Source organism: Tupaia chinensis, unplaced genomic scaffold (genome assembly GCF_000334495.1).
Source record: "Tupaia chinensis unplaced genomic scaffold, TupChi_1.0 Scaffold000008_1, whole genome shotgun sequence".
In the NCBI taxonomy this organism is placed as follows: Eukaryota; Metazoa; Chordata; class Mammalia; order Scandentia; family Tupaiidae; genus Tupaia; species Tupaia belangeri.
The window spans coordinates 700,166-713,659 of NW_006159437.1; the positions used below are offsets into that span (position 1 = coordinate 700,166).

The 13,494-nt window shown below is 37.7% G+C and overlaps 1 protein-coding gene across 2 annotated transcripts in view; it reads left to right on the forward strand.

The window, feature by feature from the left end:
- The window catches only part of GRM1 (glutamate metabotropic receptor 1), a 561,669-nt gene that overhangs the window by 492,648 nt on the left and 55,527 nt on the right, over positions 1 to 13,494 (forward strand). For both annotated transcript variants that reach the window (XM_006139863.2, XM_006139861.2), the window contains exon 8: positions 12,578 to 12,704. In XM_006139863.2, coding sequence (XP_006139925.1) covers positions 12,578 to 12,704 — 127 coding nt within the window. The remainder of the gene's footprint in view (positions 1 to 12,577; positions 12,705 to 13,494) is intronic.

The window sequence follows — 13,494 nt, forward strand, 5'->3', positions numbered from 1 at the left end:
TTTAAATTTAAAAAAAAAATTTGGCTGGAGGATAGAGAGAGAGGGAAAGGAGAAAGAACCCTCCCCTCTCCCCCTCAGGAAAAAATGGTCATGCTGAAATCCATTCTCCATCTCTCCCTCTCTTCAAGACTTTAGGCATGCACACATATGTTCTCAACATGTTTCTCAAGCTGCTGGGCCTGGGACTCAAACTGCATGGTTGACCATCGACCATGTGGGATCTGGCTACCTTAACCACCAGACCATGGAGCCAGCACCTCTTATCTTTTTCTATTATATAAAAGAACATCTAGTTTGAAAAGGCATTAGAAGTGTGGCCTGCAGAAGATTGCTTAGTTTAAACTACTAGAGAGTACATTGTTCAGCTTTAACCTCTTGTGTCATTCTGATTTTTTCACATGTAAGCCAAGAGGCCAAAGAACAGATTCATTTAGTAACACAGTAAAGTGAACATGTTCATTTCTATCACAGTCTTAGGTATCCTCAAAGATGGGAAGAAGCTAAAAGAGTCTCAGGAAACCATTTATATTTGTCTGTAACTGGACCTTTAAGTACCTCAACTTGTGCCATGAATGTTATTAGGTAATGTTGCTAGAAGAGTTTGTCTTTGGATTTTCTTGTTGGCAGGTATAGCTACTTGAGGGAAGTTGTCAATGAAGACAACTTATAATTTTAAATAATATCCTTCTTTAAAAATTAATTGCTAACATTAATTTTTATATTAACATTGTCACCTTATAACATCGACCTTTGAATTTAAAAAGTGGCAAAGTGGTTTGACATCATGTATCTTCAAGACTGTAGATTTGGGATTAGGGACTCAGTTCAGAACATTTCAAATTTTTAGCCACCTAAGATCATGTAATATGGGCTTTTAAACAATTCTTTCATTAGTTCCTTTACTTTGACTTCGTTTGTCTTTTTTATAAGAGAGTTTTCTTGTTTGTTTGTTTCTGTTTTTTTTTTTTTTTTTTTTTTTTTTTAATTTAATTTAATTTTTTTTTGAGAGAGATTTTTGCTATGGGGCACGTGTGCTTGCCAGAGAGACAGAGAGACAGAAAGTGAGAAATCACACCCCCCCCTCCGGGCAGGGGATGACCAAGCTTCAGTCCTTCTTCATTCTCCTCTTAAAATTTTGAGCATGCACACACGTGTCTAGCATGAGTTTTAAGCCTCTGGGCCCAAGACTTGAACTGTGGTTGACTACATGGAAGTCCAGTGACATAATCATTACATCATCTGCAGGTCCCACTTTGACTTCATTAAAATAAATTATATAAATATGTAACATCATGCAAAATAGCCAAAGATAGGCTATAACACCATTTCCTGGTAAGATCTACCACCTGATGAGATGTTGTCTCTTTGATCTCAATGCCTGAGACTGGAGGGTTGAGGAAATGGCAGGCACTAAAAGGGCAGGGAAGACGTGACTGGGAAGGGAATGTAGGATGTATCCCCTTCTCTCCCACTCTCACATTTAAACTTCATAGCTCATCTCCTGATTTTCTTCTTGATCAGATTATAGATCATGCTGGACAGATCATTTTATACTCAATTTCTCCATCTGTAGTTGTTCCAGATTCAGAGTTCAACATATATCTCATTGTAGTTGTATTTCCTTATACTTTGGCTATTTTTCTTTTTATCTGCTAGGCCAAATAATTTGGAAATAGTTTCATATTCCTTTAGTATATGTGCTTCAAAATTGTTTGGAACAATTGTTTCCTTCTGTGAAAATATGAGAAGGAACCATGTCTTGAGTTTAATGCAGGGAGTATTGTTCCAGGCTGAAATCTACCTCAAGCAAATTTTCCTGGTATACAAACAATTATCACTTTCTGATTACCTCCTGGTTTGCACTGGCACATCACAGCCCTGCCCACCACCCATTTTAACCAGCCCCTCTTGCATAGCTTTTTATATATATTATACATATTTAATCAAGCCTACTGTGGATTATCTTTGAATACTTCCCACAAATGTGAAAGGTATCTTTATTCTTTCTCAACCGTGTCCTTATTTTCTCTTAATTTTGACCTAGTTAATAAAGATTTTTCTCCTTGTTTATTTTCAAACATAAAAAGTAGAACAATTGTATAATAATAACCTATATATCAATTACATTCAACAGCTATAAATCTTTTACTGTGTTTCTTCTTCTTTCTCTCTTTTTCCCTCTCTTCCCTCTGAACCATTTGGAGGTAAGGTAGAAATATGAAAGTTCACATCTTAATACCTCAGATTACATCTCCTAAGAAAAAGGACAATTCTCACATAATCATAAAAGCAGATAAGAAAGTTAGCAATAGCATTATCAACCGTAACTATCCTATCTGCTTTCTTCTTTTTTGCAAATCAAAACAAGCTAGCCATTTAAATTGTTTATGGGTAAAGAAACCCTCCTGGCAACCAGTGAAACAAGTTTTCTTTTTTTTTTTCTGTTATATAATATTTTCTCAATTCCACTGCAGGATGACAGCATCTGAATATAAATTGTCCACAGACCTATCAAAAAAATCTTGTATCTGAGAAGACTATGATTATATAACCATGATGTGATCTGCCCCAATGTTGAAAACACACTGACTAAAATTTTGAAAAAAGGATTGAAGCCAAAATATGGTCTTTTGTGTTTTACTGTGTGTATGAAAAAGATGAAATTACTGTGGTCTCTCCAAAAGAGGAGGAAACGTTGCAAACACTGATCATAATGAGAAATGATACTGAAGCATCACGTGGATCATGAATGTATCCCTATCTACTCAGAGTAATGCCTTTTCCTTTTGCCTCTCACACTCTGACCAGTATCTGTCCTGGTCTGGTTACTCACCTTTGGTGACTGCCTAAGGTTTGGGCTCAGTCAGTTCAACACTTTCAGGGGCAGGTCTCAGGAGAACTGTGAATTGCAGGATATTGGGCAGAGCAGAGGACATAGCAGGACTGACACATCTTGGGGTGGCAATGGCAAACAGGATATATGCACTTACAAGTGAATAGATTACAAATGTAAACAGCTACTGAAGTACAATGTGCATACAGAAAAGTAAAGAAGAAAGGCAGAAGTGTGAATGTACAGGAGTACTCCTCCTAACAAGCCTTTGCTCTAGCTGGCCCCTCTGCCTAGAACACTCTTCCACCATGTGCATTCAGAGCTACTCTCTTGTGCTCTCTCAAGTCTTTACTCAGATGGTGACATCTTAGACTTTACCTGACTGTCATATGCAAAATTGCAAACTTCTATTCTAGGTGTCACTCTGTAAGGGCTGGAACCAGGATAAGGCAGGTCAGGTACCTAGGGCTCAGACTTTAAGAAGGCAGTCACTGTCCAGGTCATGAAAGTTCAGATGAGGGCTTGATGTCTCCAAGAAGGAATGCTTTTTTACATTTGATCCCTAGGCATTTTCTCTCGTCGTGCTTTGGTCTTTGCCCCATAACCTATTACTTTTTCTTGCTTCAGTTTTCTCCAAAGCCTTTTTTCTAGAGTGACAGCTTCTCAAGGGTAGGAATATAGTCTGTTTTGTTAACTGATTCTTTCTACCCTTGACATAGTACCTGACACACTGTAGTCACTCACATGCACAATGTGAGAGAGTGAGTAATGAAATGAATGTGCTCTATGTAGGCATATGTGTCACCCTCAAGCTGTGTACTTAATACATTATGTTAGATTTCGAGCTCTTTAACGTCAAAGATCAGGCCTTTTCATTTATTTATGCCCATACCTGGCATAGGGGGCCACTAGAAAAAGGTTGATTCATTGAATATGTATGTATACCAAGCTTTGAGATATAATCTTGGTTCTCTGGAGGCCATGGTTACACTGGGAAGTGTCAAGCTCTTGGAAATAACTAGAAACTATCTGCCTGAGGCTTATACAAAGTAGTGATCCTTTTTGCACCCATTTTCTTATTTACTCCACTCCATTGAGTACTTGTAAATGTTAGGGTAATTCTATTCAGAGTGCCTAGAACATTGCTGGTCAATAGATGTCTGTTGTTTTTGTGATAATTTATATTCTTTATTCTTAGTCTTCTTTTTTTTTTTTTCAAAGGTTTTTGCCATAGGGCATGTGTGCTTGCTGGAGAGAGACAGATAGAGGGAAAATAAGAAATCATTCCTCGGGAGGGATGGCCACGCCACAAACCTTTGTTCTCCTGGGATTTTCGACACCTGCGCACATGAGCCTGGTGTGATTTTCAAGCCACCAAGTCCTGGACTCAAACCACAATCAGTCATGTGGGAGTCCAGCACCTTGAACACCACTCCCCTGATGGCCCCTGTTCTTCTTTTTTTTCTTTTTTTTTTTTTTTTTAATTGCTAGAGGTCATATCTGCTTACCAGGGAGAGACATAAAAAGAGAGGGAACCTCCTGAAAAAAGATCCTCCTGAAGGGGCATGATCAGCAATTCCTACTCCTCTATTTCACCATCTTCTCAGAATTTTGGTGATGCATACACATGCACCTAGCGTGTTTTTCAAGGCACCGGGGCCAGGACTCGAGCTGACCAGTCATATGGAATCCAACTCCTTTAACCACTAGGCTATGGGGCTCTCATATTCTTTTTTATTACATCTTTATGTTTCATATCATTTCATCTTATTAACATTTGCATTATAAAGTACCTGTAATAAAATACCATGTAGGAATTTTTCTACATTGATTTTTAATCTATGTCTGATAAGTTCTCTTCAGTTTCCTCTTATTTTTCATCCCCTTTCAACTCATTTTTATTTCTTCTACTTAATCTCATATTCTATGTTAATTTCTTCTTGTCTTACATATACATTATTAAGTAGTTAATATGAGTAAAATAATATTATGTGCAAAGAATGTACTAGAACTCTGAATGTTGAAGAAACTTAAACATGGTTCCTTTTGAGACATTTATAGTGTAGCTGGGGAAGAACATAAAAGAACCTCAAAAAGTTTGTGGAAAAATGTTAAAGTACAACTTTATTTTAAGGCAAAAAATGTGAAACTTATACATAGTTTTTCTATAATCTGCATTTCCCATGAATTTGTTGCAGACCCCGCGTATCAGCAGGGAGAGTCCATTGTTGCCCAAGCTGTCAGAGTGGATGTGAAGCGCTGCAGGGACATTCAGGGACACTGGAGGGCGGAGCTTGCTCTTCTCCCCAGCACCTGATTTTTCAGCAGTTCTGATTAGAGTAGACCCAATTTCATTATTCTTTTCAGTCTTCCAGACATTTCTTTTTTGAAAAAAAAAAAGTCTTATTTTAAATTCATAGCTCTCACTCCATTCTGTTCCTGATGCTATTTGTTTTCTTTCATCTATTGTTTAAATAAAACCTTAATTAAAAATTGAAATTCCAGGCCAGCCCCAAAGTTTAACAGCAATGCATGGCTCAAGAGAAGATGGACTCTACATAGTAACCACAGTTCAGATTCTTTACACAATGAGCCTGAAACACACCAGGCACACACATGAGGTGCCCATGATCTAACTGGCTAGAGCAGAGGAAGAAGGTCAAAGCATGATCAGATCCTGTGGAAGGTCCTCATTTCTCTATCACATGAGCAAACATGCAGTATGTCAGCAATAAAGAAAAAAAATAATTCATGTCAAGTTACTTCAGAAACTTAGAATGTGAACACTTGCTTTTCTATGATAAATGCTTTGAGCCCCATACCGTGTGTGTCAAGTGAATCATAGTATTTTGTATAGCAGCACGTCACCTAGTCTTGCTAACAAATAAACATAGCACAGTGTACACATGATGTAGAAAGACTCCTGAGCCTTAAAACACCTTCTTCCTCCAAGAAAAGTTTCAGTGAAAGATCAGAACTTGCATCATGACTCAGACTGTCATAAAAAATGTTTGTGACAAACATATTTTATTCATTTGTTGATTGTATAGTGCTAAAGAACTATCAGTTAGTATGTGTTCTTTGTGTGCTTGTACCTTTGTGAGTATGTTCTAGAAACTCTATAGCGTGGCTCCTTGTCTTGAGAAAGACAGTTCAGATGAACAGTCTTTTTCAGCCAGTTCTTGGCAGCTGTGTGTATGTTACTCTGGAGCGAGAAGATGCTAGAGGCGTGTTGTATGACTAGAGGCAGGGGCCACAGTTTAAGTGTAAAATAGTAAAGAATTTAGCAGGGTGTCCATGAAGCTAGAAAAGACAAATCTCATATTATAGACATTGTATTAGCAAAAGTGCACACTTGATGGAGGAGTGATAAAAAGCAAGTACGTTTAAGCAGCCCCATTTTTCATTCTGTATAAAGGTATAATCTAATTACTTATTCATTCATTTATTCAGTCATTCAAAAGCTAATGTTGAATACTTTTCATATACCAGTTCTTCCCAGAATCTAATTTCATCAGTCATCATGCATAAGTAAATCTGTTTAGCATTATTATCATTTGAATTTGTCTAATTAATAGTATTCATTTTACAGAGAGAGAAAGTGATAAAGCTGGTTGAAGTGACATACAATATTTTGGGATGACTCTTACTGCATTGCTTATCCTAATTAAAATGAAAGGTGGTATTCATTTATTAATTTGATTTTTCTCAGATAATTTAGAAAGATTATTATTTGGGATAGAAATTTTTCATGTCTGTTCTGACGATAGCTATAATTTTTTTCATAAAGACTTAATTTGATCCCACTTTCAAGTTATTTGAAAGTAAAAGAAGAAAAAGAAAACTATTTATATTTACTGAAAATATTCTGTTATTTGATCATTTTTATGTTATTTTACATTAGTGGTATGTATCAATCTAATCTACAGGAAGATAATTTTTTTTTCATTAAGTTTGCTAGAGTTACTATTATTTCAACATATAGCAACAGTTTAATTTCTGACTATGGGGAACATGTAGTAATTTGTAATGTGTTAGGAAGGGACTTTTGCTCTCAGATGTGAGAGAGTAACAAGGTCCAGACATAGCCTTCTGCTATAAACAATGAGAAATCTGGATAAAATATAGGAAATGACTGTTCAGACATTAGAAAACAGTTCATGACCTTGATCTCTGAGAAGTGAAGAGATCAAACAAGGTGAATCCTAAAAATCACTCAGGCTTTCTGCCTGGAGGCAATTTCCTGATTGATGAGTGAGAGAAAACATAAACACAGCTTGGCCATCTTACTAATTTAAGAAGACAGAATCAGAGTTTGGGAAGGCCAAGGCCACTAAAACTTGCAGTGCACAGTAAAGAGAAGACAGAACTACACACAAAAAGAGAGCTCTGAAAATTATCATAGGAATTCCTTCGAGTATCTGATTGAATTATTGATTGGGGCTACAGAATGGAATTCTAAATGTCCACGTAAAGAGCAACCACTAGGCATATGGACCCCCAGAGCTTATACTGAATCAGAAATTGTCCCAGGCCCACCAGTCAGATTAGAGATATTTGTAGCATTCAAAAGGTATTAAGTAAGGACACTCAAAGGCTCACACCTTGGTAATGGAGCTTAACTATTCCTACAGCAGGGGCTATTCTAAATTTGACCAAAAAGATAAAAACATACTCAAAAGGAACAGAGCTGCAAGTAACTTAACACCCTATTGGAACAAAATCTAACCCTCCTTAAAGGAAGACAAAAAGGAAAAAAATTCTAGTACTACACATTAATGCACACCATGCCCAACATCTGGCCCAAAATTCTTGTACTTGTGACTAAGTGGGAAAATGTGACACAGTATTGAGAGGGAAATCAAGCAATACAAACAGTTCCAAAATTACATTGATGATGAAATTACTAGAAAAAGACATTAAGGCACCTACTATAAATACTTTCTGATGTATTCAAAACAAAACATAAATATAATAAAAAGTGGAGATATAAAATACTTGCAAAATGGAAGATACAGATATGAAAAATGAAATATTTAAGAAGGAATATGTGATAGATTAGATTAATAACATATTAGATATTATAGAAGTAAAGATCAGAAAACTTAAAAATTTTCCAAGTCAATAAATGTATATATTATTAGTATAATTAAAGTTCCAAAAGGACAGAGCAGAGGAGTGGGTCAAAAACAATTTTTTTGAAGAAATAATGAGCATAAAACTTTCAATTGCCCCATGGCAATGAAAATTTAAAACTAAATCCTTGAAGCCCAACAAATCCCAAGCAAGACAAACACACAGAAGATATTATAAATAAATTGCTGAAAAACAGTGATAAAAAGAAAGCATTAATATTACTTGGAATAAAAAGGTCTTTTACATACAAAAAAACAACATAACAATTACAGGAGACTTTTCATCAGAAACTATGAAAGGAGACTGGAAAAAAGTAATATCTTTAAAGTGCTGAAAGACAAAAGTATATTCAACCAAGAATTCAATTTATGATAATAGGATAATGCAAAGTGCTAAGTGAAAAACAAACAAACAAACTTTAACTTATTTTTGAAACTAAGGCAAAATTTAAAAAAATTTAAAACAATTTAGAAACAGAACTTTTCTCAGGTTAGCACTGTTGTAAATGTTAAAGAAAATTCTTTATGGAGAACAAATTATATCAGACAGAAATTTGGATCTATATAAAGAGCTAAAAGAATGAGGAATGGTAAGTGTAGGAATAAGTATAAACTATAAGAAATTTTCTTACCTTAAAATTTTATTTCAAAGATAATTGTTTAAAGCAAAAATAATAATATGTTGTGTGGGAAGGCTAACAAGTTTACATGTAAATAAAGTGGATTAAAACAATAACTTAGGGGACTGACAGGTGTCATAGTGGTTAAGGTGTAGGACTCCCACATGGTCGACTGTAGTTTGAGACCTGGGCCCAGAAGCTTGAAACTCACTCTAGGTGTTGTGCATGTGTGCCCAAAATCCTGAGAAGAGAATGAAGGAGAACAGATTTTGGTGTGGCCATCTCCACCAAGGGGGGGCCTTCTGTCTTTCTTTCTCTTTGTCTCTATCTCTCAGGTGAATACATACACCTATAGCAAAAATATCTAAAAAAGAAAAAAAAAAACCAAGAAACAAAAACCAAAACAACAAAAAGAAAGAAACAAACAAAAACAATAACTTGAGCCAGTATGTGGCATGGGGCTTACTGTGCTGGATCCCACATGGCTGACTCCGTGGTCACATATCTGGTGGCTTCGAAAACACCCTGGGCATGTGTGTGTTCATGCCCAAAATCCCAAGATGAAAATGGAGGGAAAAGATCATGCTGCAGTCATCCTTCCTCCTCCCTTCTACTGGGGGAGATTTCTCACTGTCCCTCTCTCTTAGTGTCTCTCCAGAGAGAACATGCTGCCCTAAGGCAGAAATCTAAAACAAACAAACAAAATCAATAACTCAATGTATGGGAGGGGAAACTGGAGATTTATTGCTGTAGGATTTCTATACATGAAATACTACAATAATATATGAATGTGAAATGTGATAAGTTGACAGTGTACATTAGCAACCTCAGAGCAACCACTGAAACAAAGAGATTTAGCCAGTAAGCCACTACTGGGGGAAAAATGGAATTCTAAGTCAGAAAAATAGAAAAGAGAGCAAAAAATAATAGGACCAAAAAAATCAGAAATTACTGATTAATTATTATAATAAATGTAAATGTGTTGAATAATGAAAGGCAGAAGTCATCAGACTAGAGATGAAGCAAGACCTACAAGGCGCTACCACAAGAAACTCACTTTAACTGCAATGTGTCTGATGTTTATTTTTGTTCTGTGTTAGTGTGAAAGTGTTTGCCAGACAAACTGCAAATGGGGGGGAAGTTTAAACTGCATTGATAATAAACAATTCTTTACTGATTTTGGACTAAGAACTTTTTTTTTTCACATCACAATTGATGTACCCTTTTGCATTCACTAGAGCAAATCAGAAAGGGTCAATTCTTGGTGATGCTTTCTTAAACTTTGTGCTTTTTTTCATAGAAAGTTACTCTTGAGTGAAGTTATCTGTAATTCAGTCTTTAATAATTGCAATACAATTTTATAATTTTTCAGTTCTTGTGAATCAATGAAATTTTATTACATAGGAACTTTTATCCTTAAACATTACTCACTTTTATTTATTATTATTATTCTTTTTTAGAGGTTTTTGCTATAGGGCATGTGCGCTCGCCAGACAGACTGAGAGAGACAGAGAGACAGAAAGTGAGAAATCACCCCCCAGGGAGGATGGCCACGCCACAATCCCTTCTCCTCCATTCTCCTCTGGGGATCTTAGAAAAACACACACACGAGACCAGCGTGAGATTTTTAGCCACCGGGTCCGGGACTCGAACTGCAGTCAACTACATAGGAGTCCAACGACATAGCCATTACGCTAACTGCTGGTCTCAAACATTACTCACTTTTTCAGAGAAGAAAAATGTGTAATTTTTACTTTTTTGAGAGTAATTAATAATCATTAATGTAAACAATGATAAAACCAAACTTTTCTTTTTTTCTTTTTTCTTTTTTTTTTGGAGAGATTTTCACTGTAGGGCGCGTGTGCTCGCCAGACAGACAGAGAGAGACATAGAGACAGAAAGCGAGAAATCACCCCCCAGGGGGTATGGCCACGCCGCAATCCCTTCTCCTCCATTCTCCTCTCGGGATCTTGGGCACGCACGCACACGCGCCCAGCGTGAGTTTTAAGCCACCGGGTCCGGGACACGAACCGCGGTCGACTACGTGGGAGTCCAGCAACATAGCCATTACGCTAACTGCTGGTTCCCCAAACTTTTCTTTTTTAACTCTGCAAAAATAATGTACTCACACCAGCATATGGCATAATGGTTACTTTCCTGGACTCACATATGTCCAACCATGGTTTGAGTTCTAGACCTGGAGGCTTAAAATTCATACCAGGCATGTGTACATGTGTGTCCAAAATCTCAAGAAGAAAATGGAGGAGAAGGGATTGTGCTGGGGCCATCCCCCATGGGGGGAAATTGATTTCTTGCTTTCTGTCTCTCTGTCTCTCCTGTGAGATTCTATGCCCTATTGCAAAAATCTCTTGAAAAAAATTAATGATGTACTCAATTGAGTCTTTAATCTTTTTTTTTTTTTCCTTTGAGAGGTTTTTGCTATAGGGCGTGTGCACTTGCCAGAAAGACAGAGAGAGACAGAGAGGTAGAAAGTAAGAAATTGGGACCAGTAGTTAGCATAATGGCTATGTCGCTGGACTCCCATGTAGTCAACCGCAGTTTGTGTCTCGGACCTGGTGGCTTAAAACTCACGCCGGGCGTGTGTGCATGTGTGCCCAAGATCCCAAGAGGAAAAAGGAGGAGAAGGGATTGTGGCGTGGCCATCCTCCCTGGGGGATGATTTCTCGCTTTCTGTCTCTCTGTCTCTCTCTGTCTGTCTGGCGAAAAACCTCTCCAAAAAAAAAAAAAAAGAAAGAAAGTGAAAAATCACCCCCCAGGGGTGATGGCCATGCTGCAATTCCTTCTCTTCTCCTCCATTCTCCTCTCGGGATCTTGGGCATGCAGGCACACATGCCCGGCGTGAGTTTAAGCCACCGGGTCCAGGACTCAAACCACAGCCGGCTACATAAGAGTTCAGCGACATAGCCATTACCCTAACTGCTGGTCCCTCCTCAATTGAGTCTTTAAAAGCAATTACTGAAAAGCCTCCACACCCAACATGTAATCAATTGACATTCACATTTGAACTCTAGGATAATTAAGTATATTTTAATGCACATTTTAAAAATCTTTTTTTTTTCTAAAAATATCATGAACTTGTCAGAGAGAGAGAGAGACAGAAACAGGGAGGGGAGAAAACTCCCACCTTCTCACCATGGAGAATGGTCATGCCACAATCTTCTCTCTTCCGTTTCTCCTTCCCTTCAGAATTTTTTGCATGCATGAACATAGACTTGGCATGTTTCTCAATCCACCAGGTTGGGGACCTGAACTGTGCAGTTGGCCTTGTGGGATCCAGCTGCCTTAACCACTAGGCCATGGAGCTAGCACAGAAAAAATAACAAAAGTCTATTTCTTTTGAGAAAACAGAGAGAGGCATCCCCAACATGGTCCAAAAATGATGATCAACCCCAACAGCCTTAGCCAGCCCAGAGTCGAGGTACACACAAACTTGCACATACTTAGTGTATAGAGGAAGGTCTCAGAATATGAACCTAGGACTTTTCCTTGAGGGTCTAGCATTACAGAGTATTGTGTTACTGTTGCTCCACTAACTGGGCACCAGTTCACATTCTTTTTTTTTTTGAAAGAGAGGTTGTTATAGGGCGCATGCACTTGCCAAAAAGACAGAGAGACAGAAAGCGAGAAATAAACCCCCAGCGGGGATGGCCACACTGCAATCCCTTCTCCTCCATTCTCTTCTTGGGATCTTGGGCACACACGCACACGTATACCCGGCATGAGTTTAAGCACTGGTTCTGGGACTCGAACCGCGTTCGACTACATGGGAGTCCAGTGACATAGCCACTACACTAACTGGTGGTCCCCCCCCCATTCACATTCTTGAGGCTTCTCAGCCTCTAGGATGTTTATCTCAAAGTTACCTTATTTACTTTTTCATTCATAATATGAAAATTAGCCCTTATCTGAAATAGAAGTCTTTCTGGAGAAACCAACTTTAAGACCTATGAAATGTCCCTGTGTTGCAGGTCATACGGAAAGGAGAAGTCAGCTGCTGCTGGATTTGCACGGCCTGCAAAGAGAATGAATATGTGCAAGATGAGTTTACCTGCAAAGCCTGTGACTTGGGGTGGTGGCCCAATGCAGATCTAACAGGTAGGAGCTGCTTTACTTGGAAACCTCATTCCTGACCATTGGCCTTTCCAATATGCTCATCGTTTAAACGTCAGTGATCGAATAAGAGTGATTACTCTTTTCTATAGTAACTTATAGTGTACATCTTTTCATGCTCAGGTCATGAAGTATGCACAAACCTTTTATAAGTTTTTCATGGTCTGTATTGAAAAGAAAGATATTTAAATCTAAGTAAATTGATATGTGGTAGGATATCCTGTTGTACAGTTGTTCTCGGGTTTTCCTTTTTTAAAATTGTATTAGAGGGTATTGTTAGCCACCTGAATTTAAATCTGCAAACATTTCTTGAACATCTATGTATGAGGAACTATTACAGGTCCCAAACATACATAGGTAATGAAATGAAACACAGTCCCAGAGTTTTTTTGTTTGTTTGTTTGTTTGTTTTAAATCCATCAGGGAAGAAACATGTGAAAGTAGAATATAATATGACATAATTATTAATATAGAGATATATTTATGAAGGTTTTTGGGCACATAGGAGATAAAAGATATTCTAGGTAGAAATCATGGCAGCAGGAAAATTTATGATATGTTTGGGGAGAACCATAGAACAAACATATGGGTTGGTTGGTAGACACAGGGGCCTAGCAGAGGAGGGTAGACACAGACCAGATTAAGACCCGGCAGTGAAGGGTAGGGTGCTCCTGTAAGACCTCCTGCTACATGTTTGCACTTTAGCTTTTAGTACAAGAAAACCACCAAATGATTTTAAAGTGGTAAATTACACCATGACACCTGTTTCAGCAGG